The sequence below is a fragment of the Python bivittatus genome, unplaced genomic scaffold (genome assembly GCF_059951505.1).
Source record: "Python bivittatus isolate LINGU-HERP-01145 unplaced genomic scaffold, Pbiv_v1 ctg000000_np1212, whole genome shotgun sequence".
Classification (NCBI taxonomy): domain Eukaryota; kingdom Metazoa; phylum Chordata; class Lepidosauria; order Squamata; family Pythonidae; genus Python; species Python bivittatus.
This window is the reverse complement of record NW_028277028.1, coordinates 5,453,290-5,480,349: the sequence shown is the minus strand read 5'-3', so window position 1 is coordinate 5,480,349 and position 27,060 is coordinate 5,453,290. Positions and strand designations below refer to the sequence as shown.

Below are 27,060 nucleotides of genomic sequence, written 5' to 3'. Positions count from 1 at the left end.
TAATCTGATTTCCAATTTAATGTATAAAGTGTGCTGGTAGCAGATCATATATAAGGCCAGGTCAATATATTTGGGAGGTATATAAGACTTAGTAATACTTAATGAAAAATATCTCGATTTAGCATATCTGGACCCTAAAATTTGCCAAGATATCAAAGACTTTACACACTTTTAATTTTTCAAAAAAATTTGTACATACCCAATTAACAAAACAATCTTTAAACTTAAAAAATCTCCCCACAGCCACAATCTCTCTTCTCCCAGCACTTCTATTCCCCAGGCATCCTGGGAAGATGTGGCTTATCTTCTTCTTGCCCAGTACAAAATGAAGAGAGCTGCTGCTAGTGGAGGACCAAATTATTGGTTGGGGTTGTATGTGTCTGAGAGAGAATGCTATTTGTGGGTTAGAAAAGAGGGGGAGGGAAGGAGAAAAATGGCATGCACATGAGAGAAAAGAAAACAATGTGTGTGAACAACTTGCAAGCAAGGACAGATGAAAACATAAGGGAGAAGTTGGCCAAACAAAAATGAAGAATACACTGTATATCACAATAGGACACAACCAAAGAGATGGTCAAAAACTGCAACATTCAAGGGCTATAGAACAAACATGTCTTTGGAAGAGAGAGATGCATGACTTCTAGGAGCATATTACATAATTTGTTTTATAAAAAGAAACAATAAATATTGTCTTTTTCTGCCTCTGTTCTAAGGGATACCTAGGGTGCCAATTGACAGTATAACTGACTGTCATTATCTGAATGAAGCACAGCACTTCACTTTGACCATTTGCACTGAGTGAAGTTTTCTAAGAGAAACCCTTTATTTCTAAGTAGCAAAATCACTTTGCTATTTTAAACCATGAGCTATTTGTACACAATTTTTTTTGGTGTTGCTATAACTGGCTACAACATTCTTGTTACACAATGTTAAAATGTGAAGCTTTTCTGGGTTTTCACCCAAATTACTTGAAGCTTAAAGATTTAAAAAAGATTATTGCCTTTAAGATGTTGATAACTTGGATGTCAGTAATAGTTTAATTTCTAAATTATTCTGATGACAAAGAGTTACATATTGAAAAAACTTACATGAATTATAAGCTGTTAGCCACTTGAGCAGACCAATTTCCTTTCTCCTTTTTTTCTTTTTGGTAGAGGAAATTGCCATAATTTCAGATCTACTCCCAGCTAAATCCTCTTCTATCCTCTCTAAGCTCAACTGGCATCAACACTTAGTAAGTCTTGTAATTTTTGGCTGGTGTGGGTCTTCCGGGCTGGGTGGCCGTGTTCTGGAAGTTTTGTTTCCTAACTTGTAATTTTTCCTTTTAATTACTGAATTACCACCAGCTATATTTACACACTCTTATACTGATCTGATCACGTTTTAAAACTGTCTAAATTGGTGCCCACAACTGTATAGCTAACTATATGCCATATAAAATACTTCCTTTTGTCTGTGGTGAATCTTCCACAACTCTTCTTCATTGGACGACTCAGGTTCTGGCCTTATAAGATAGTCTAAACAGTTTTCTACTATATTTTTATAAAGCTCGATATTCCCTCTTTTTCATTATTTTCCACAATTAAAACACCTCTGATGTTCTAACCTTTTCCATAGGAGGTTTAATCAGCCTCTAATCATTCTGGTCACTCTTGTCTGTACTTTTTTAAGCTCTACAATAAATTTTTTAAGATATAGTTACTGGAACCACACAAGTATTTTGGTTGTGACTTATATTTTTCCTGAGCCACCATCACAACCCCAAGATCCTCTTTTCTTGGTTTTTCTAGGCAAAACATGCTATGAACCCTATAGGACTTGCTTTTTTATTCTATTTGAAATATCAAATTACCTTTAATATCAATATTATTATTTTAAAATTTAACTATCAATATCACTCTGGTATAGTTTGTACAAAAGCAGGATTATATGAATGACCAGACAAGACTAGTTATAGTCCCCACGAAGGGATGTCATCTGATGAGGCCCAGGAGGGAGCCTTTTATGTTTTGGCACCCACCCTTTGGAACATCATTCCCCTTGAGGTCAGATTGGCCCCATCCTTGCTGGCCTTCCAGAAGGGCCTGAAAACATAGCTTTGCCATCTAGCCTGGGGATCTGGTAGTGGTGGTGTGGAGCCTGGAAAATGGTTGTACTGTTAGTGAGACTGATTGTGCTCTCCTGCAGATTATTAGTTTTTATTGTTTTAATGATTTTTAATGATTCTTGTGATTATCTTTTGGTTATTTTGTTATACTGTTTTGTTTTTTTGATTTTGTATGCCACTCGGAGTCACATATGTGAGATGGGTGGCTATATAAATTTACCAAATAAATAAATAAATAAATTTTTTATGTATATACTTCTATGCACTAAAAGAACTGTATTGCCATATTGTAAAGAGCAAGGAAGATGGCTTTGACAGAGATATGCAAGCTCTGTTACCAAAGCAACAAGGGTAAAACCTGACTTAGTCCACAACAGACAGATAATATTTGGAAGACAGACACCTCCCTAATTCATAGGAGTATAAGAATGGGGAGGGGGGTATAGCACAATTAGATTTGTACGGTTCTGTATTATAGCCATTCACAATAAAAGTAGTTTTAGCCTTCCTGTGGAGTTAATTCCCAGGTCTGGTCTACCTAGCAGGGCAAACACATATGTACAAGCATAAAATAAATATTCTTCTTTTCACTAAAGAATAAGTGAAATAGTTTGAAAAAGCAGTCATAAGAGGACTTTAATAGTAAACTACTTTCACAGCAAAAAAAGGAACTAATTTCCTTTTCATATTTGATAATAATTTGCTAGGAATGTGCATCTGAGAGGATCTTTCCTGCCATAATGGGGCACCGCCAGGATTAGGGAAAATAGCCTGTAAAATAAAGGACAAAAGGTTAATTCTCATCTTTGCTGTGCTGAAGGAACTTTGGTACCTATATTATAGGTATGCCCATTTGTAATTCCTTATTGGTTACACATTATTACTGTAATGAACCAGGTTCTTCAAAGGCAGTTAAGAGTTAAAATTGTTAATTCTTTGTTAAATTATTTGGAATTTTTCAATCTATGAAGAATTTTGGATGCTTGTGAAAAAGGTGATCAAATAATCATGGGCAAATACTTGTTATCTCAGAGTCTAAATATTATCCTAACAAAATTTGTCAATCCTCAGCCCTTGAAAAATCTTTGTACTGAAAGAGAGGCAAAACTGGACTATGATTTTATGTGGCCTAGTTTTAAAAGCTGAAATACAACATTGGAAAAAACTGAAGAAAGCTACATCATTTTACTAGTCTAAAAAGAAAGACATTATATAATGTGTAGAGTGTCATAGATATGTGTAAAGTTATGCTAATGGAAAATATAAAATATATTGGGGGATTATAGTAAAAGATAATGTAGATGAGGAAAAATGTTTATTGCAAAAAATAAGGAGAGAAAAACACTATATAATGTATATAGACAGAAAAAGATAGTTGCAAAAAATATAATTAAAAAGTTCAGTCAATATTAAAAGAGGCAGAGAAAATGCAAAGCAATTTTGATGGAAATAAAAAATATTCTGGAATATTCTGAGTAGACAGAGCTAAACAAGGAGCTTCAGCTGGTGAATGGAATTAAAAATAAAGGTGATGAAATGATTAGGGATGAAAGTTAAGTGAGAATATTGGAAGTAGAGATCTATATGGGAATGAAAGTGAAATCCGAAGAAAATAATTGGAACTAATACTATAGATAATCATAAATAATGTTCAAGAAAAAAATAATGAAAATGGTAAAACTGCAGGTATAGATTATGTAACTGAGAAATGTTAAAATACGGGTGTGATTTGCTTAGGGAGTGGCTGAATGATTTATTCAATATGTGTCTGACAACTGGAAGAATGCTGTTATTGTTCCTGCATACAAAGAGAATGGAAGCAAGAGTGAATACAAAACTACAGGAAGATGTTTTTATTAAGTATGCCTGGGAAAGTATTTGGCCAAATGCTGAAGAGCAAATGCTTTTAAGCAAAACATGTTTCATGCAAAAAAATGGCTGTGCAGACTAGATTTTGGCTTTGAGAAATGTATGAATGTGAGAAAGTATATTGTACATTTGTTAATTTAGAGAAAGTAGTTGATAAAGTTAATAGGCCTGAATAATAGAATGCATGTATATAGAGTTGAAGATTGGTTGCTGAATGCAATAAAAATGGCACATGATGAAAGTGAAGCATGTATGAGAATAAATGAAATGTTTAGCTAATTCAACATTGTGTAGGTAATAAGACAATGTGTGATGTCCTCTGAGTTGTTTAATGCATCAAAGAATAAATGTATAAAGAATGCTTATGGTGACACTAGGTATGTTGATTAAGAACATGAATGTATATGTGCTTTTGTATGCAGATACAGTATGCTGCATTGCTGGCTGAGAATGAAAGCATCTGTGCAAATGTTAGATAGATTATATTATGCAACAAAAATATAGATCTGGAAATTAATACACTCAAGCTACTTATGTTTGACATGGAAAATGGAATGAAATAAGCAAGCTATACATGTATGATGAAACACTAGAACAAGGAGATTAATTAATATACCTTATTTAACATAGGAAAATCGGTGGACAAATTTTTAGAGGTGCAATTGCTGTTAGAAAGATAGTAGATGTTACATGATTTCTTGCAATGAATGAATATATATCAAAAGAAGTTAAAACAGCCATGTACTGTATAAGACATGCTTCTGAACCCTTTGTTATATGGATGTGAGAACCAAGGTATTTCAGAGTAAGTTTAATGCAATGGGAATCGGGTACTTAAAAAGTGTGTGAGGTAAAATGAGAAGCAATTGGAACAAGAATGAAAGGATGCCAAAGTAATGTAGATTGAATACAAAAGTAAGTGACCAGTATGAAAAAATATATTGTGGTGATTAGGTTATACAGAAAGAATGAATGAGGATTGAATTGCAAAACAAACATATGGAGGAAGAGTGAAGAAGTTGAGAGGAAAGGCAAGAACAAGGATGTCATGGTTGGCTGAAGTTGAGGTAACCTCAAAAGAAAGTAAAAGGATAATAGGTAATTTATGAAGCCTGTTTCCTTTATCTTTTATTATCTCATGTTTTAATTTATTTGGTTTATTATTTCTTACTTCTTTTCTGAATTCTGCTTACTGTTGCTTACTCCAAAACAGAAAATATAATAGGATCTATGTCAAGTCTGTCTTTTTTAGAATGCTACACATTCAGCTAACATGTACATTGGATTATTTATCATTACCCCAAGATCCCCTTCCTTGTCAGTGATACTTAATAGTATTTAAATACCCTATTGCTCAAGTTACTAAGTTAAAAACTATAGGTCCCAATTCAAATATTCTGGGAAAGCTCTTGCTTATTTAAGCAGAATAATCTGGGTGCCAACATAGGGAAGGATGAATGGAAGAGCAGAGGGAAAAAAATTGTGTAATTCTCAGTGGAATCTAAGGAAAGTGAACTTTTTATGAACATCACTGCTTTGTTTCCTCTTTACTGCTTGCAGGTGGAGTATGTTCTTTTCTAAGAATGTTTAACATCAGTTAATGACTGTTAGCACTCTTAAAACCAGATTTCAGGGTCAGCAATTTTTCTGAACAGAACCTGGGCTGTTGCAATGCCCTCTGCACTTACAATTTTCTATTAATCCCTACTTTGCTTTAAAATCAAGCTTAACTCCTGGTGATTAAACGAACATGTCATTGTTACTTCCTTGGCAATAATTCAGAACTGATTTCCCATTGTCTTCTTCTAGGATTTCTTTTTTTTTTCAACTTCCTAGTCTAGCCCTGGGTTTTCCTGGTTTGCCACTGTTTTGTTTTTTTCAACATCAGCCAAGATCAGCTAGGTGCTGCCTGACTCTGTTCTTCAGTTAATTATAAATGTGTAAGAATTATTATTCAGTACCACCATGGAATCTTCAGTTGTATTCATATTTTTCATTCCTTGAATTTTTTAAAAACTTTCAATGTTTGTGTAAACACATATTTTCACAAAAATGATTGAGTTAAGTATGCACCTCACAAAAAGGGAATAATGGGAAACAGCATCTAAACACCTTGGGTCAATACCATTTTACAAACATGAGACATAATCCACCACTTTTAGAGCACTATGACCTTATTCAGAGACTGATTTATTTTCGAAATGAACACATGTAATACCTGTACTAGCCAGATACCATCTTTTGTGTCTTCTACTAACTCATAGAAGTGCATTTCACCACTGAAGTTTGTACTGGAAACAGATTCAGAGGCTTCCTCTTCTTTGAGGGCAGAATAAAGTTCACCTTCCATAAGGTCTCCTGAGAAATGAGACAAAAAGAAACACCAGTAACATAAAACTCTAAACGTCACATTAGACAAAAGGACACAAAAGTAAACCAAGACTATAATTTATATATTAAAAGAGCTGAGGAAAAGCTATAATGTAAACATATATTTTGTACATATCTTATTTGCAAGCATAATGCATCTAGGGACCTACAGATAGCTGGTGACTCTTAATTATTTTATTACCAATCTCGGTAGGTTGCATTTATTTATTTAGCTAATTTATATAGCTGTCCATATGGGTTTGTACTAGCACACTGCACTTCAAAACCACTTTGGCTAGTCAATCTGGTGAAGACATAAAATTGGAGCCACTTTATTTAAAAGTTTCATCCTGGGGAAAGGGATTGTTTTGTTTTGCTCATTCAGGCTGCAGATGAAGAGAGCATACCCCCATTCAAAAACAGGTGGTGTCAACTTAACTGTCTGTTCCAGGTAGAACCTTTTCACCTGGAAGCAGTTATACCTAGACACCCTGGAAGTCAGGTGGAAAGAATGGATATTCCAGGAATGGATCTGGCAGGCTATGGGTTTGTGAGAAACACTTGAAGGAGAAAATAACTAATGAAACAGCTTGGCCTAACAAAATGACTTCAGAGATGCTTCATTGCTTAGCCAAATGCTTGAAAATATAAAAATACAAATACAGTGGGGCAAAAAAGTATTTAGTCAGCCACCAATTGTGCAAGTTCTCCCACTTAAAAAGATGAGAGGCCTGTAATTTTCATCATAGGTATACCTCAACTATGAGAGACAAAATGAGAAAAAAAATCCAGAAAATCACATTGTCTGATTTTTAAAGAATTTATTTGCAAATCATGGTGGAAAATAAGTATTTGGTCACCTACAAACAAGCAAGATGTCTGGCTCTCACAGACCTGTAAATACTTCTTTAAGAGGCTCCTCTGTCCTCCACTCGTTACCTGTAGTAATGGCACCTGTTTGACCTTGTTATCAGTATAAAAGACACCTGTCCACAATCTCAAACAGTCACACTCCAAACTCCACTATGGCCAAGACCAAAGAGCTGTTGAAGGACACCAGAAACAAAATTGTAGACTGTACCAGGCTGGGAAGACTGAATCTGCAATAGGCAAGCAGCTTGGTGTGAAGAAATCAACTGTGGGAGCAATAATTAGAAAGTAGAAGACATCCAAGACCACTGATAATCTCCCTTGATCTGGGGCTCCATGCAAGATCTCACCCTGTGGGGTCAAAATGATCACAAGAACGGTGAGCAAAAATCCCAGAACCACACGGGGGGACCTAGTGAATGACCTGCAGAGAGCTGGGACCAAAGTAACAAAGGCTACCATCAGTAACACACTATGCTGCCAGGGACTCAAATCCTGCAGTGCCAGACATGTCCCCCTGCTTAAGCCAGTACATGTCCGGACCCGTCTGAAGTTTGCTAGAGAGCATTTGGATGATCCAGAAGAAGATTGGGAGAATGTCATATGGTCAGATGAAACCAAAGTAGAATGTTTTGGTCTAAACTCAACTCGTTGTGTTTGGAGGAGAGAGAATGCTGAGTTGCATCCAAAGAACACCATACCTACTGTGAAGCATGGGCTGGAAACATCATGCTTTGGGGCTGTTTTTCTGCAAAGGGACCAGGAGGACTGATCTGTGTAAAGGAAAGAATGAATGGGGCCATGTATCGTGAGATTTTGAGTGAACACCTCCTTCCATCAGCAAGGGCATTGAAGATGAAACGTGGGTGGGTCTTTCCGCATGACAAACACACCGCCTGGGCAATGAATGAGTGGCTTCGTAAGAAGCATTTCAAGGTCCTGGAGTGGCCTAGCCAGTATCCAGATCTCAACCCCATGGAAAACCTTTGGAGGGAGTTGAAAGTCCGTGTTGCTCAGCGACAGCCCCAAAACATCACTGCTCTAGAGGAGATCTGCATGGAGGAATGGGCCAAAATACCAGCAACAGTGTGTGAAAACCTTGTGAAGGCTTACAGAAAATGTTTGACCTCTGTCATTGCCAACAAAGGATATATAACAAAGTATTGAGATGAACTTTTGATATTGACCAAATACTTATTTTCCACCATGATTTGCAAATAAATTCTTTAAAAATCAGACAATGTGATTTTTCTGGATTTTCCCCCCCATTTTGTCTCATAGTTGAGGTATACCTATGATGAAAATTACAGGCCTCTTTCATCTTTTTAAGTGGGAGAACTTGCACAATTGGTGGCTGACTAAATACTTTTTTGCCCCACTGTAGTTTACGAAGGGGCTGAAACTGCAAACTCAGAGGCTAGTTACTGGAAAAGAGAGAGTTGACTTCTGGCTATGCCTCAAGGCTTGCTACCAAAGGCTAAAAATATAAGTTTGCTATGAGTATGGGGTTAGGGTGGGCTCTGTTGCCAAAGGGCATTACTATCTTTTTCTTATAAACAAGATCACTACATAGGCTTTGCCTCACCTTTCTTTCAGTGGGCAGAACTTTGTATTCTGTCCCTTGTGCAGCTCAAAAAACTTGGTTCAAGCAGATTGTGTGGTCTCCACTAATCAATTGGGTCAGGGGATTTTCCCCTTCACACCCTGCTACAATAAGGAAATTCTAGTGAATAAGATTAGTACTTTTCATTATATACTATGTTATCTCTTTTTATAGTAGAAATAAAAGTCACCCAGAAGATAATTACTTCAAACAGTAATAATTTATATTATTTTATAAATTAGAATTTTAGTAAAATAATCCAAAAGTTTATGGGAAATATGGCTAAAATTAGTGTTCTAGAAAATATTAATATTTAGCCCTTCACAGAATAAGAGGTCCATTCTTAGGAATCTCACCTTCTACAATACATGGTTTAGCTTGTACTTCAAGTAGAAACATCCTATCTTGTGCACTTGTCCTTACTGGGGGATGCTTTAGGTTCCCCACATACTGGAGGTGATACGGGTCATGGCCTAGAGCAGTGTTGTCCAACCTTGGCCACTTTAAGATGAGTGGACTTCAACTCCCAGAATTCCCCAGCCAGCCATGCTGGCTGGGGAATCTGGGAGTTGAAGTCCACTCATCTTAAAGTGGCCAAGGTTGGACAACACTGGCCTAGAGGCAGAGATTTCTGTGGTGAACCCCACTGGTACAACCCCAAAGGTCTGACTTTACCTACTTTGGCACCATTCCATATGGCTGCTACCAATGTTTTTACAGTATTACATTTTTAAATTTTTTACTGTATTATGATTTTTGATTTGGTTTTATAAACTACTTGATTGTAAACAGTGCCAAGTTGTTTGGATTTGGCAGTATGCAAGCTAAATAAGTAATAAATGAATAATACTTTATTTTATTTATTTGTAAATAAAATATTATTTATTTAGGATTATTTATTTTCCATGAAACAATCCTAAATCTTGTGAGGTAGCATGGCATAGTAGTAAAATATGTGAGTTCCACATTCAAATGTCAGTCTAGACATGAACTTAGTGAGTGGCTTTAAGCCACCCCCTCTTGGCCCCAGTCCCATCCTCCTCTGTAATACAGTATAAAGATAAAATAAATTTAAATGACAGAAAATATTTTTATTGCTATCTATTGATTTCAACTCAAGGTGGCTTAAAAGGTTCAAAACATACATATAACTGAAATGCTAAAACAACTGTGCCAGGAAAAGACAAAACTTAAAACAGAAATACTCTAGTGGTTTTTAGAATCTTCCTAAAGGACAGCACAAATGACATAGATGATGCGCATTAGGCAACACAGCATATGAATATAAATATTAAGTTTCAAGTAAGAAAAAGCCTCACAGCAGCTCCTGGACCATTAAGATTGTCACACCTTGTCATCCTATTATTTGTTAACTGAACAAATATATAGCAAACGTGTGAGTTACATGATCATCTGAGCCTATGGGTGTTTCCAGATAGAAGGCTTCTAATTTCACCTATCATAAAGCATTATGCAGCTATTCCATCTTTCTCTGAACAAGAAGTTTATAAACAGAGGACAACATCTGGATAAATGATGCCTAGTTTGTGGTCTATGGACTATTGGTGATCCCTGAGAGTACTGCAGATGGTCCATGGCTTGGCAACACAAGTAATGTAGTAACATTATCATCCCTACTGGGAGGCCTACAACAGATAAATGTATTGTGATGAGTAATAAGCATCTATGTGTGAGCAGGTTAAAAATGCAGCTATTTCTACTAATTTAAAGAAATTTTAAATACACATTATCAGACAGGCTATGTTAAAGGTTTTTGCTTACTTGATGGCCACAATGGTGGTGGTGGTGGTGGTGGTAACAGGTTGTGAATTACACATCTTGATCCTTTTTAATTATTCAGAGAAATTTAAAATCAAATAAGGTATGGTAATTTTATAGTAAAGCTCTGATCTAAAACCAGTCTCTATCCTTTCAGTGTGCGCAAAGTAATAAAACTGTTAAATAAGCCTAAGAAGTTCAACATTCTACATCATTCAACCATCTCCAGATTCTACATTTTATATAATTCAACCATCTCCAGCATTCCTGTTACACCATGTGAAAATCCTGTATTAGCTTAAAAGATACATAGATGGAAGGGAGGAAATAAAACAATCTGCATGGAATTTCTTGTGAGTAGTGCAATTTCTCTAAAGCAAGTAAATAGTAAACTGAACTTAAACACTATATAATTCATGAACATGCCTGTCTACAAACATACTTTCCTTCCTCATTTAGATAATTTGTCCACCAAGGCAATAATTACAGTGAAAATGTTATCTGTAATCACCTATATAAGCAACTCACCTTTTAAACATGCCACCTAAATATTTTTGGAAAAGAGCGAAGCTCCCATGTATATCTCAAAAATGTTCAAAGTAAATTACAATATTTAAGGCGATACTGGTGTAAGGGGAATTATACCTTCCTTGTGTGTCACTAAAAGTGATAGGTTGGGCAACATCTGTTTTCTTCTACAATTTAAGATCTTGGACAATTCTTTGCAAAACTAAATAGGAACAAGAGAGATTGGAAACCAAATGTTACAGTGTGAAAAGCAGTGTTCTAGATTCTACCCACTCTGTTCCATTACTCCTTCCTCTCATAGCCAGTTAGCATTCCATGGCCTCTGATAATGCTTAGTGTCCATTGGGTTGTTTTGGGGTTTTCTATAGTGTTTTTTTCAATGCTGTGTTCTTCGGTGGACTTTCTGTTCTGATAACTTCCTCACCTGAGTATAGATTGCTGAGTACACAAGCTACTATACCCACAACCTTAACATCAGAAATAGAGATACTATAATTAAGATTTACAATAAAATGTTGCAATATGGAATTCTCCAATTTGGGATATTTCACTTGAAATATCCTGATGGGGGAGGGCGGAGCTGGCGTCGCGGCGATACGGCGGGCGATCCTGGGCTCCCAGGATGGCAGCCGATATCTCCTCGCCCGGACGGTCCCGATGGACCTAAGCCGTCCCGTAGAGATGGCGAACGCAAAGGGCGCGTCCCGCGGATCTCAGGGACGCCGCAAGTCCCAGATCGATCCGGGGAGAAGCTCTTGAAGCCGGTGGAGGAGAGGCAGCCAAAAATGGCTGCGAAAGCCGGGACAGCTCCAAAGGAAGATGGAAGAGAGGGGTGTCAACTGGGTGAGATGGACTTTTACTATTCAACTATTCTTAGAGAACACCTTAAGTAACTTAAAGAGATTTTTAAAAGTGAAGAAAAGTGGATTAAGCGGCGAGATTGAACCCTATTAAAAAAAAGAAGGGGGAGAAAATTTTTCTTTTCAACTTTCCCTTTTTAGTGGAATTGACAAGATGTTTTTCTTTTAAAAAAAAATATTTTTAACTGGATTGGCTTTCTCTTTTTAATACTCAATAACTTTTTATTTTAAGCCTTTTTTTTTACTAAGATTTTTTTATTGTTATAAGAAATTTATATCTTTTTGACTTTGAAATGGGGAAAGTGGAGTTAAGAGAAAGTAAATGAAAGAAAGTTGCACTGCCATTTAGAGGCGCGAATTAGTGCTTTTTTTTTCATTGTGACGCACGCTCAAAGACCCTGTGCTTTCTAAAAAGATAGTGGGATGTGCATGTTTATACAGGTGCCATCCGTAACTATAAACAAGAAAGTGGAGTTGAAAGCGACTTTGAAAACATTAAGATGGAAAGTTTGAGCCAGTCACAAGAGCCTTGATTAGTGGCAGTAGCTCTTTTTCTGCTAGAAGCTCTGCTTTGCTTTCTATTCCCCCAGATGGATTTTTTTTTTTAAAGAGGCTTAGCCTTTTCCTTCTTTTCCTTTTCCTTTTATTTTTCCTTCTTTTTTTTTTTCTCCTTTTGCTTCTTTTTTTCTCTTATTTTTGGCAAGAACAAAGATAAAGAATCCTTTGACTCAATGAAGGTTTATCAAGATAATAGACTATACGAGAAACACAATGCAGAAAAAGATCTTTAAACTATTGAGGATGACTATAAAAAATTGGAAGAAGAGCTGCAGAAATTCTCAAAAAAAAAAGAAAAAAGATATTAAAGCTAAAATGGACTTAATTAAACATAAAACGGGATCATTGGAAAAGGAAGAAATAGTACAAGAAATCAGAAACATTAAACGGAATTATTGTGAGGCCTATAAACTGAGAATTAAAAGGGTTAATCAACTGATAAATGAAGAGAGACAGATTTGTTCTTGGCACTGAGGGTGAGAAAAAGATTATACAAGATTATAATGGAAAATCGTACTAAGAGAATGTACAAAAAGAAGAAGTAAAACAATATTGAAAGAAACTATTGCAGATGTTTAAAGAGAAAATCAGGGGAATACAACAATGATGGAACTGACAGAAGCTTCCAAAAGCAGAATGTTCAAAAGGACACTTATTATTGCTTTCTCTTATCCAATAATATAGAAAAAAGGAATGAACAGCCAGATATTTTGGGACATTGAATGAAAAGGGTGAACTCAAAATTATGCAAGCGCTGGAATAAAGTATAAATCTGAGATATATAGTTAAAAATTGTATAACATGTAGTGAAATCTGGTTAGAACTGTAACTTGGTTAGAATTGTAATTGATACTGTAACTGATATTGGTTAGAATTGTAACTCTTAAGAATTGGAAAAATTAAAAAGTACTTATGCAGGAGGAAGTTATTCAAAATTATGGAATGTGCAGAGATGAGTTAAATTGAGATTTGAAATTAGAGTAAGAAGATAAGCAATTTTATATGACACGGGATTTGTTTTTATTAATGATTAGATGAGAAAATATAGTAATGTAATAGATTAGGAAATTTTATAATAGAAATTTGATATTAATTATTATATATATACACATATAATAGATAGATGGAGATGTATTACTAATCCTATTGAAAGTTAAAATTTTTTGTAATATATGATTTTATAGATTAGCTATGAATGATTAATAATTGTTAATTGATAAGTATACAAGTATATTTTTGAATAGATGATATGAGAATTTAAGATTATGAAAGGGGCACCAACGAGTTTAACTGGTTGACACACGGTATAAAATGGAAGATGCTTTTTTATGCCTTTTTATGTTTTTGTTTGTTCATGTTTGTTTTGTGTTTGTTGTAAAAATAAAAAAAAACATTATAAAAAAAAAAAAAAAAAAGAAATATCCTGATGGGTTTTTCACCCCTCCTTACCAGTCAGCTCAATATGTATGTGATATCTATTTCAGTGCTTTTAAAAATATGTATTCTACTTATGCATACCTTGAGATTTCCCAAAGACTGGCAAAAACATTCCCTTATGTATCCATGTGCTTACAGAGACTTGAATTCACTATTATTATATATGGCTATACATTTTATTGCAAAACATAGGTGCAAACACAGAACTAAATATATTGTATAAAATTATTCCATGCAGTCCTGTTTATTCCAGCTATTCTATGAGATTTTTAAGAGTAGATAATATTGAAATATGAACTGCAATAGCAGAAAAATGTATGAAATTTGATCAGTTGTCCTGTTGCAACTTGTGGGTTCACTTTTATTTTTGTAACATGGCAAAGTTCAGACTGTACATAAAAATATTAAATTAGGATCCAAAGCAGACATGTATACAGTCAGAGTTCAACGTCACCATAGTAGCCATTTATTTGTTTAAAGGCCAATCTTATTCTTACCTGGAAGTGAGCCATCTACTAGCTTTATTTGCATATAAGGAAATGTATTTCAGGTGCTTAGCACATTGTAACCATATAAGAAGATCTGGTTCTAGGGTCTTTTTGTATCTGCCTTCAAATATTAATGCTAATTCTCTCTCTAGAATACACTTTTTACAACTGAAAGTTATTTCATTTGAAGTATCTATTTTTTTGTGACTGTAGTAACCCACATCTTACGTTAACAATTCCAACAAGGGTGTTTTAATTTTCAAATTATAAACTTGATTTAATTTCAGAATTCCTCTACAGACTTTTATCAGTTTCATCCATTAACTTTAGTATCTTTTCTCATTAATAAGCAGATAAGTACATTACTGTCAGTGCTGCATTCAAAAATCCCATTGAATCCAACAAATCTTACTTTACAGTAAATGTGTTACGAGTTGCAGCCCAATTCTTTGCTAATCTTAGGGTTCCTACATATGAATACACTGTAGGTTAACTCTCTTAAAAGTGTTTTGTCACTGCATGATTAGAGATGAGAATGGAGAGAATGGCGGCAAGGCACTATTTTACAGAAAAGTACAGGTTAGGTGTAAGAGTAGCACATTATTAGGGCCTTTCTCCTCTTGATCCCTCCCCAAGGAGTCTTAACAGGAATCTTTGAGTATTGCTTCTAAATTACAAGCTGCTAAATAGGAAGTCAACTGTCACCTAAAATTTAATCAAAGGTGACCTCACTGTGTATCACAGAAATCTGGGTGAACAAATAAAGTGGGCTTTGTGCAGCAAAGATGTTGGTATGCTATGGTTTATTGTGACTTTATTCCACTTTCCAATAATTCTTCAATTTTGAAGGTATGTATCAGATCTGGCTCCTGAGATAGCAGGGTATATACTGTAATAACACAATAGTCTACGCAAATTTTCTTGCTGATTTGGACATGGGTCTCAGAATACTGTTATCCTAGAAAGAATCTGTGCCAAATTGGTTTTCCCTTTTCATGACAACCACCAATCTCTCAAATGATATCTGGCCTTTCACATTGGATAGTTTATACTATAATTTCTGGATTTTGTGCTGTGCAAGTATATGGTAAGAATGGATGGATGTGGGATTTAGGCTGATTTTATTTTTATGGATAGATAATTATCAGGTGGATTACACTTAGAGAAATCCCAGATTCAGCTTCTCCTTCCAGCAGATTTAGGTGAAACGCTAGACAGAATGAACTGGTACTTGTAATGTGTAATGGACTAGATGGGAGCCAATAAAATGAACTTCACTGTAGATAGGCTGGAGATACTGTTGGTCATCTGACAGGAAAATGGATTCTGACTTGTGATCTAGGGCTGCTTTTTTATCTACTTGTATCTATATCTGGGCTCTGGGATTTTCCTGCTTAAGGATCCCATTTAGCATATTTGCTCTTTACCTTCCTTCCACTGTTAAAGATATTTTTGTTCCAAAAGGTTGGGATGGAAGCAGAACAAATTGAGTAGATGCTACTATTTATTTTCTCTATGGTGGATTTACTTCAAATTTTTCTCTGCTTTCTTACAATTTTTAGTACTAGATTCCCCCATGGAAATTTGATTACTAGGATGTGAACATGAAAGCAACTCAGGCTGTCTTAAAAACCAACAATTGTATTATGACTTAGCATTTTGTGAGCTATAGTCCACATTATTTTTTCTTTCAGCAAATTCAGGTTACTGTCTCAAAAAATTAATACTTTGGTAACTGCCTTGAGAGTTTGTAAAATAGAACAGTGATATGTTAGCTCACATTTTCAAATGTACCTCTTCAGATTTCCACTATACCATCCATGTACCATTACTCTAAATGTCCTTTTATCTGTGCAGTTTTGCCACTGTTTTAGCCCACAAAATCATAGCCATGTAAGATACATTTCCAGAATAAGTAGGCTGATTATAAGGCTTTTCCTTCCTTAATTATATGTATCTAAACTAAACTCCAGTCACAGCTGAAAAGCAGGGTATAAATATAATAAATGAAAATATTCCATGCGTACAATCATATAATCATATTTTACCACTAAGCCAAATAGAGCACTATAAGATATCTGTTTACATAAAGGACTGGTTGTTAATATGAATGTGTGTTCATATTGGTGAATATGGACTATTCAGAAGTAAAGGATAGAATAGGTGTAATCAGAATTAAAATATAAAACGTGGATTGAAAACTTAGCTCAATAAAGTGGTAGAATACATGCAACAAGAGCTCCAAAGTTCAACCATGCATATTTTCAAGTAAGAATCTGAAAGATTGCCTTAAAAAATCAGACAGCTATTGCCAGTTAGCATACTATACACAGGGGCTGGGAAACTGCAGCCCAAGGGTGGCATATGGCCTGTAAACGCCTACTTTGCCAAGGCGCTCTCTGACCATACTGCCAAATTATAACAGCACAAGTGTCAAACTCAGATGGTGTAATTTCCTACCATTTTGAGATGGGAAATATATGAAAACAGTAGAATAAGTTCTAAGACAGCCTTACTAAAGTTAAATAAACAACTCTCACCAAAAAATCCAGCTGACCCCCACTAATTTTACATCAGGGCCCCACCTACTCTGGGTTTTGCCCCCTACAAGACATTAAGAGCAGCCCTGGCATCAAATTATTTTCCATCTCTTCCAGAGATAATAAATAAAATAAGTTGAGCAGCTAGCAGATTACCAACCTCTTTTTTGAACTCTATACAACACTCTAAAATAAGATCACTTGAATTTGGTGGCAAACCAAGAAAAAATAGACGTGTAATTTTATGCTTATTTTAGGCATAAAATCAAGTAACAAAATTGTGTGTGTTGTGTGTTTAATGCACTAAAAAGAGAAATCCCCCCCCCCGGCACGGTGTGATATTATTTCATTACTGTCTACTCACTGTGGCTCTTGGTTATACCCCAAAATGTAATAAAAGTATGGTCTCCCCAGATATGAATACCTGCTCAAACCTGAGCTAGATGGGACCAGTGGCTGTTCCTCATAATTGTGTTTCTATAAACTTTTTTTTTCTAGATATCGAGGAAGTGAATCCTAATCTTGTTCTGCTTCAGTAATAAAGCTAGGGAATGATGCGATCCTCACAGTTTTAATGTGGACAAGTTAAAGCAAGCAACTGAAGGATTCCCCTGACTTTATGTGCTCTCCTATCAAATATCAGGAGCCCACAAGAAAAGTATTCACCAATCATGCTCTTTAACAAAGAGTGAGACTGGGGAGGCAGATGGCTTAGTGGTAGATGGCTAAGTGGCCAACTGTCAAACCTTAGTCTGCTTTTGTAGAAACACAGGTGCATTCACAGGGAACTTTGACTTTTTGTGTTTCTGTCTGTGTGGCAGGTAAAGAGTTGGCTCCCTCCTCTTTTTCCAGATTCTCCATTAAGGGCTAACGTCCAAATAAGTGCTTGCTCAGGAGTAAACTCCTTTGAAACCTATGGAAGGCAAGGTTCAGCAATGGAAACGCACCCCAAACTGCAAGATTGCAACATGGGCAAGAAAGAGATGTAGACACACACACCCTTTTTTTTTTTACACACGTCTATCAATCTTTCAAAAGAACAGTAAACATGTATTTACAAGAAGCCCAAATAATGTCTTTTCAGAATGCATCAGACAAGTATTGCAAGAACAAATGCTACCACAGAAGCCAGGTGTGCAGTCTCTCCCGCAGCCCAAGTCAAAATGGCCATGAAGGACAGTGCTCCATGACCAGAGGGAGAAGATGTGCCTGCTGCAGCCTAAATAGCCAGTGTGAGCTGGGCAGATCCTAGCCCCAATTGTGTCATCTCCAACATCATGAATGAGGTGTTGTAGACTATTTGTACAGGAAGACTTGTGAGAAGAGCAAAAACACTGCTTTAGATCTAGAACAGCTAAAGATGAATTTAGCTGCCTCCACAGCAGACTAGGTATAAAACCAAAACAATTCAGTATTAGGTTTTTCGTATTAGGTATGTTTGTATTAGGTATGTTCGCTGCCTTGAGTTTTTACAAAAATAATAAAGGTGAGATAAAAAATATCTAAATCTAAAATTTCTTGAGGAAATTATCTTTAGCAACAGTTGGGAACACAACTTTGTGCTGCTGTTGGTGGGACATGAAGAGCCTTTATTATAAGACAGCAAGCTTCTAATATTGTTGAATGAAGGATTAAATACTAGACAGCCAAAACTGTAAGCTACGCAACTCTAATTGGGACAGAAAGAGAGATATATGTAACTTCTGTGGAAATATCTCATAGGCTTTCCTGCTGTACTGAAATGGTGTACAAAGGCTGTATTACCTACAAAACATTAATTAATTTATACTATTATATCTACAGCTGCGTGACAAGTTTGAAGTATGAATGAAGGTATTCTTAGAAGACAGTTTAAAAGGTATTTACTTTGAAGCAACTACATCTCAATCACTGCTCAAACATTTCAGGGATACTAATGTATGCATTTTTTAAGATTTGTACTTCATTAATTATATAAGAATACTGTGTTTTTTTGATAATTTTATAATTTAATTAATAGTAGAACTGTTTTTGTAAACGCATTTTATAAGGAGTATAACTGAACTTAATGGACTTAAATTTGAACAAATCAGTTTGCTTGTATTGAGATCCTGAGGACTTATTTCTGAGTAATTATGGATAGTAGCAGTGTTTCTTGACCATTTTCACCTACATTCAGACAGCATTTCTCTGTCCTCTGTGCTGCTGTGCAGTATATGTGTTTTCCCATCCTGCTGCTGCCTTGCACTCCAGAGATAGTCACACTTCAACAATTCCCGTAGAGTGCCAGTGCATTTCAAGCTTGAGGTCACTCCTCATTTTATTGAATGTCTTTTGTTTTCTTAAGGCACTTGTCACATCAGAAAGTGACTACAAATATATTTAATAAAAGAAAAATTATTTGGGAGGGGGAGAAGAGAGAGCAATATTGAAAAATAAACCTTTATGAAGATACTGTTCTTACCTGATTTCTCAACCAGCTCCCTGACATCTTTCTTTTCCAGAAGTCCTGAGTACCCAAGTCCCCTGCACTCCAAAATGGTCTTCAGCTTTTTAAAGCTCAGTGCCACTGGGTCCACCAACTGGGTGGCAAAGAAGCCAGTTTCGTACCACACAATGGCCTCAAAAAACCTGGCCAGGATAAACAAGACCAAAAAATAAAGAAGCAAGAAAAACAGTTTCAGCCACATCTTTCCTTTGTGTGGATTTTCGACTCTTGGAAGAGAGTCCCTCAGTCCTATGAGAGAGAGAGAAAGAGAGGAATGTCCCGATGGAAGAGGCAAAGGGAGCCAGGCATTCTGAACACTCGGGGTCTTCTCCCTAATATCAGGGGCTCTCCTTTTTTATCTCTGGAACAAAATCCGACCCGGCTGGATGGAGAATAGAAGACCTTGTCTGGAAGCACCTAAGAGGAAACACTGGCACTGGGTTGAGGTAGCCAGGGAGCCACCTCTCTTTTCAGACGAGCTGATGATGAGGCAGAAATACAACGGGGGTTGGCGGGGGGTTGGCATGGGGACTTTACCGTGGAAGGGTGCTTGAGGAGCGGCACCCGAAAGAGAGGGGCTGGAGCTCTTCAGGGGAGAGCCTTAAGGGGGAGAATTCTGGTCCAGCGGCGGCAAGGGGGTTGTTTTGCGTTAGAGGTGCCAAGCAGGTTATTGGGGGGGGGGCGCTCAAAAGGAAAGGTGAAGGAGGACCTGTAAGTGGGATGAGACGCGCTCCTCGGTGGGGGTGGGGTGGGGTGGGGTGGGGAGCGGCGCCAAGGAAAAGGGCGGCCGGACGGGGCAGGGCGAGGCGCATCGCTTATTACCCCTTCTCGGGCAGGCGGCGGCCCTACTTCTGCAGGGACCGCTGGCGGTGATGTGGCTGGGCTTCCGTGCGCCCCGTCGTCGTCGTCGCCTCCCCGCGGCGGAGCAGAGCCCGAGCCGGAGGAGACATAACAAGTGACGTCTACAGCCGCGGACGGCCGCAAAGGGAGGGGGAAGGGGAGGGATGTGGATCCAGAGAGCCGGAAAGGCTGGAGAGACTTTGGCCAGCCGAGCGCTTCTTCCTTCCCGGGCGACCAACTACGGCTCCCCTCCCCCCGCGGTGACCAACCTGGGCGTTGCTTCCCACAGGGGTTTGTTTACCTAGAAAGCCTGGCGGTCGGCCGGGTTGGAAGCACTCATCTTCGTCCGTTTAGCTCAGGCCCCAAACTGGCCGCTTGCCTTTTAATCTGCCCGCGGCGATTGCAAGAGACAAGTACTGTAGCTATCTCCTTTCCGCACACGTTTTCTGCCGGCGGAGAAAGCAGCGGGAGCTAAGAGGGGCGACGGAGCAGCCGGCCCTGCGCGTCGCAGTTGCTTCGGTTCTGCAGTCCTGACTCGAAACTCGGTTTAGTCGACAGTTGTACCCTACTAAATGCGTTTAGATTTGGAGCTCTAGTTCATTCTCAAACGAAAATCTGCAAGGCAGTCTCGGGGCTGATGTTCATTAACATTAAAGTCATGTTTCCCAAGAAGAAACAATAGGAGTGTGTATATACCGATCTCTTCCTTCCTCCCCTTGGAAATCTAAAGGGATATTCTTGTAAGTCAATCATGCTATATAACATAAGATCATGGTGTAATACAATGTCTAGCAACAGAAGTGAGCAAGGTATCCAGAACCAGGATCTACATACTACAGTGGCTGAGTTTGTAGTAAGCCACAATCAATGAAGCCACAGTGGTTGACATAACCATACTCTGACAAGAGTTTTCTGCCATGTCTCCACGACATCCACTAAGAGAAAATGTTATTTTAACACAAATTAAGGACAATGTATGTGTTAGCTTGTGGTGTGGAGACAAGATGAAGGCAACATTACAGAGAGCAGAAAAGATATTGCCAGGGCATGGTTATGCTCTGACCAGCTGCAAATAGGGAAAGGCCTTAATGTCTAACTGGGCATTACCCACAGCAGCCTCAGGATACATAAAATCTGTTAGGTTTTGTCACCTATTACCCTGGAGGGAAGTCAGGTGATAAACAATGATTAGAAAGATGAAGGGGTTTCTCTAGGGTTGCATTCACAAAACACACTGAGCTGCAAACTAGCCAATATAACCTAATGTACTATACAAATCCAATTTATGAGGTTGGTTTATGGTTCAATGTGTTATGTGAACTAAGCCAGCAGCATTAATTTAGAAAACTAAAAAGTTAACCATGGCCATCTAGTATGAACATAGCCATTAGTGGTTCATAAGAAGCATATACATCTTGCAAATAAGATGGGATAACAGGAAGTTAACATAATTCTCACTGCTACTGCTTTGGCCACCAATGCAACTGGAAAAAAAAAGCAAGAATTACAAATGAGCCAATTGCTTAAAGTGTCTGTCTTCAAACAACTAGTGTTTCTTGGGCTTCATTTTGAAGCAGACTCACCTTAAAAGTGAATGACAATTCTCCCTGTGACTACTGCAGATCCGGGAAGAGCAGGTGAAGCAACATCATGCAAGGCAGGAATCAGCAGCTTTTTCGAGCAGTGGTCATTGTCATGTAATTTTCCACAATATCATAGGTGCATAATCATAAAAATGGAAAATAAATGAACTTGCAAGTCAGAATGTTAAAACTGATATTTTATGCAAGGACACAGAAAACTTGTGGGATTTCACTATTTTTTTTTTTATTAAATAGTATTTTGTTCAGTCATCACTTCACAAAATACTCCAAGTTTATTCTCTATTAATTTTCTTTCATTATGACCTGGCCCACATAACATAGTGTCATTGCTTGGTTTATTTAACATATTGTATGAACTCTGCTACTACAGTGTATTGGGAAACCAATTAATTCTGGTATAAAGCATCGTTAAACCATGGCAGTAATTAATTACAGATCGTCCTTGGTTAACAACTACTCGTTCAGCAACTGAACTTGCAACGGCGCTGAACAAGTGGTACTATGACTGGTCCTCAGAGTTCTGACTGTTGGGTGCTCAGCAACTGGCCCAGATTTCCAACCATTGCAGCGTCCCATGGTCACATAATTGTGATTCATGACCTTCCCTGCCAGCTTCCCTTAAGCAAAGTCAATGGGGAAGCTGGCAGGAAGTTGGCAGTCCTGGTTACATGAGGTCCTTGCTTAACAACCCACGTGGTCCTTGCTTAATGATGGTAACGGGACTGCCAGAACTGCCATTGCTAAGCAGCGTGGTCACATGACATACTTTATGACTGCATTGCTTAGTGGTGGAAATTCTGGTTTCAGTTGCCATTGTTAAATGAGGACTACTTGTACCTATTTTCATTCATTATTCCAGGAACTTAAACTACAAATTTTGATCCAAGTTAATAGAATTCTAGTAAAAAAATCTGCCTTTTTCAAAGCAAAATCATATTCTGTGTAGATAACTATGTGTTTAACTGTGAATGTAGATACAATAATAGCTCATTTACCAGTGTATTTGGCTATCCTTTATCCTATTTCTAGTAAGTAAATTCTTAAGAATTCAGTGGAATTTACAACTGAGTAGATATTTGGATAAGATCGTACTATGAAGTTGCAATTCTATGGAGTACTTTATGCTGATGTAAATAGGACCTTAGAAAAACATTTTTAGAATTGTAGTCCTAAACTAGTAGCAATAGTCCTAATATCTGCCCAATCACTTCAACCTTGCAGCATTGGTACACTCCAGGTTCCTTTGGGACCCTGGGAGGCCTCATTTCTGTGGCAGCACCTGCCCTCCGGAATGAGGTTCCAGGACTCCTGCTCTGCTATTGTTTAGAAGAGCAGTGAAGTCCTGGCTCTTCACCCAGGCCTTTGACAAGGGAATGTGAGACCCCTTGCTTCATTTGGTCTGTTGTGCTTGCCATCTTTTATTGATTTTATAGTAATATCTTTGACTGTTGTGAGCTGCCCAGAATTGTTGAGAGTTGGGTAGCATACAAGTTTAATAAATTAAACAGCCTAGGATCTCATATTGCAGTAAGGTACACTGCAGTTTGGCTTAGTAGGGTGCATGAACTCAGCCATTATGGTTTGTAAATCATGGTTTACAACTCAGCATGTGAACCTGGCCAGTTGGGGGTTATTTAAAGACATGGTTAAAACAAAGTTTATCTCAATGTGCACTCATCTGGCTTGTGGGTCCCTATGATGAAGGACTCTTATCTTTTGCTCATTTTGTAAAACACCAGAATATGTATGGCCTGCACTAAAGGAGGGGCGAGGAAAAATAAAATTTGACAAAAAGGAATTAACAGCCATTATAAGCATCATTTCTTGGCGGAAAAGTAAAGGTAACAACTAAATACAGTTAGGAAAAGTGTAACAATGAGGATGAGAAGAACATTACTTCGTAAATTTATGCTATGGATCGCTGAAGGAAAAAAAAAGACTCCCAACAATAGCGAAGTAGGAAGTCAGCTGCAAAAACAAAGTTTGACGAATCCCCTATTGAAGGCTCCAGACTCAGCTCAGGAGGAAGGAAAACAAACAAACACAATCCCGCCGTGTGGCCTTGAGGTGATCAACCCGCGACGGAAGTTCAAGGAGAGGAAAAAGACCTCAAAAAATCACTTCCGTTTTCGCCACGGCTTATTAGCGGCATCCCGTAAACAGATCCACCTCCCGTTAGAGCCTCACAGAGGGAAACTTCTCTTCTTGGAGAATTCTCTCACAAACAGCCCGTCAAAACTGCGCTCCTGTAAAAACAGCCGCTTCTTCAAGAGTCTCGGAGTCCTTCAGACGCTCTCAATTCCTGCTTGAGCGAGATCGGTCTTAGGTGTCTAAACTGTTGCCTGGCTTGAATGCGGACCGGGCTTTGTGAAAAATACTCAACTTCGACAGACACACACACCTTCACTACGTTGGAACTTGTTTTTGTCTCCCAAGGATGAAACGTTGTCCATAAAAGAAAGCGGAGAAAACGCTTTTTTAATATTTGAAACTTAATTCGAAACATCACGCTTTCAGTGAAAAAAGGCCCTACTTGAAAAAAAAAAAACCCCGTCATTTTACTGCTACCATGGAACTGGTTTGTCTGAGTTGGTAGCTGCTGTTTACGCAGCAGCATTTCTGTAGGATTCTCCAATTATGTCATGAGCAGATGTCAGCTTGAAAGGGGTGAGCGGGAGACAACGACCATCTAAGGATCCGCAACGGTCATCTTCGATTTCTTGCAAAGGTGTGAGTTGTTCGGATCATTTTCTATTTTTAGCGTTAAGCTCCCAGGTTTCCCTTGAGGACCTCCAGGCTGTTTACAGCACTGCCTGTGACGCATCTCCAGTACTTCGCCGGAGGACCCCAGTTGTCCGCCGCGCTGCCTGCAAAAACAACAACTCGCCAACCTGCCTGGCTTGGCTCCTTCGTTCCTTTTCGTGGAAGTCCTCCGTTGGATGTCCTCTGGCCGAGCCGCACGGTCTTGCTTGGTCGGCGGGCGGACAGGCGGGCGCCACAGGGAAGGACAATGGACCAGTGCGTGACGGTGGAGCGCGAGCTGGAGAAGGTGCTTCAGAAGTTCTCGGGCTACGGGCAGCTGTGCGAGCGGAGTCTGGAGGAGCTGATCCAGTACGTGGCGGGACTGCGCCGCGAGATCCTCCAGAGCGAGAGTATGTGCCCCCTTCCTCCTCATAACAGGCGTTCCGAGCTGCTCTTCCTCTGGGAGTCCCTCCCTGTGCGGGTAGAAATTCAGCAGGTGAAGCTTGCCTCAGAGGGTCGGCTGTTTCACAAACCGCACACCAGCGTATCTAGAATTGCCACTGAGTCTGTGCTCAGCAGGGAGCTGCAACTAATCCCAGCTTTTTTATGAATGTGCCTGTATCATATGTAAGGTTTTGTGGAGGCGGGGGGGGGGGAGGTTGTTGGCTACACTTCGTTAGAGAGACTCTTGGAAAAAGCTTGTCGAGGAAAAAAAACCTTTATCACTATAATGGGCAAGGTTTCATTTCTTAATTTTTCTGTCAGGCTGCTGTTAAAGAAATAGGGTCAGGGCTAATTAGGCAAGATGGCAAAACCCTGTACAGAACCTACTCTGTGGCTGTTTTAATTATCTTGTCCCAGTCGTCTTGTACGTATTGTTGTACTTCCTCATATTCCGAAGCTTTGTGAATGTGTCATCTCTTCCTTTAAATTTGCTTTTAGTCATGTGACCTTTTGTGTATTCAGTGTAACAATTCTGTTCATTTTTTTCCTCATTTGGTTTGATCAGGTTCATTCCCAGAAAATTCTATATGTAGAGATACACCCTCTTTTGCTTTTGTTAGGCTTCTATATAGTTCATTTGGCTTTAATTTTCTATGGGATCCCTCTTTCAAGTCCACTGCAGAAGATAGTCTGCCCTTCCCAACATTTGTCCTTTACTTCTCCATTGGTGTTATAGAATTGACTGAAATATATTGTTTGAAACATTTAGTAGTAAAAGAATAAGGTTATGTGTTTTTTCTCTGTTTCACCCTCCCCACCCCCAAGAAAGAGAAAGAAAACCCCCTCAAAAATACATATGACAGATGATGTAAAATTAATTGGGCAGGATATGATTCATGTATCTTCTGACAAATTCTATATCCGTGGACAAATTTTCCTGAAAGGCTACTTTGAGAATGAGTAAGATGGTAGTGGGGCAGCATTTCTACATTCCTAAAGTTGCTGGTTGTTAGTGGAACTGCTGGTGGAATGATAGTAGACGTTGTTACTATGCATTCCTTTTAATGTTTGTGTGTTGCCTTTAGACTATCAGCTAGAGAGGGTCAGTTGATATTTCTCAGTGGCAGGATTGTTCCCAGGAGCACCTAATTACCAGACCTATTCCATAAATTTATTGATTAGGATAAATTTGAAACAGACCATGAGAACGCTTCTTTCCTTAGGCCACAACTGGTTCCATTTAAAGAGAGGATATGGAGAAAACAAAACCCTAACTTGTATATTTTAGGGGATGCTTTCTTAACTATAATAATAAAGCAATTGATAGTATTGTTCTCGTAAAACAAGAATGAATATATATACATGTATACATATATGAGGGCTTTATTGATTGAATATAACAATTTGCATTTTAAACTAACTTATTTTTCACCATGGATATTATTTTGGAATGGAACATAAAAGTTGGCTCTTAATTTTGAAAAGAAATTAATTTTAAGGTTCAGAAGAAGACATTATTTTGGCATCTGAACTAGGATAATCACAAAGGCAACTATCCTTGACCTGTTTCAATCATGTTCATGACAGGTTACAAAAAATTGTCCTAGTTGTACAAACCCAAATACAATTATTTGATGACACATTCTCATTTTTATGGATCTTCTTACCAAATATGTTAAGTATACTTAATATATCAGTTTAGGATATGAAGCATTGGGGTACAATGTTGAATAGTTTCTTGGAAAAACAAACAAACAGATGCCTTATTTTGTATTTGGGCTTACTGACTTGAACTGACAAGTCAGACCAAAACTGTAGATGGTCAACTCTTACAAAAAATATATCTGCATTGATTCTAAGAATATATAGAGAAAACTAATACAACATGCTTTTTGCCACTGTAACTGCTGTTCTATTAGAACAAAGATGAATAGCTGTTTGCAGGATTGATCCA

The 27,060-nt window shown here is 37.9% G+C and overlaps 2 protein-coding genes across 4 annotated transcripts in view; one reads left to right on the top strand and one right to left on the bottom strand.

Moving 5' to 3' along the window:
- LOC103048383 (charged multivesicular body protein 3) overlaps positions 1–20,511 on the bottom strand; it is a 44,244-nt gene extending 23,733 nt beyond the window's left edge. Inside the window, exons 1-3 of one of the 2 annotated variants that reach the window (XM_088139163.1) lie at positions 20,299–20,511; positions 19,453–19,725; positions 6,195–6,334 (exon numbers count right to left, since the gene is read on the bottom strand). In XM_088139163.1, the coding sequence (XP_087995289.1) occupies positions 6,195–6,334; positions 19,453–19,678 (366 nt within the window). In that variant the 5' untranslated portion in view covers positions 19,679–19,725; positions 20,299–20,511. The remainder of the gene's footprint in view (positions 1–6,194; positions 6,335–19,452; positions 19,726–20,298) is intronic. The other variant, XM_088139354.1, reaches the window with a different exon arrangement.
- A 3,383-nt stretch (positions 20,512–23,894) lies between these two features.
- Positions 23,895–27,060, top strand: part of RMND5A (required for meiotic nuclear division 5 homolog A) — a 37,887-nt gene continuing 34,721 nt past the window's right edge. The window contains exon 1 of one of the 2 annotated variants that reach the window (XM_007427616.3): positions 23,895–25,031. Coding sequence is in view for 1 of the 2 variants with exons in the window: in XM_007427614.4 (XP_007427676.1) it covers positions 24,931–25,072 (142 nt within the window). In the remaining variant the exon portion in view is untranslated. Of the gene's footprint in view, positions 25,073–27,060 lie in introns of both variants that reach the window. The other variant, XM_007427614.4, reaches the window with a different exon arrangement.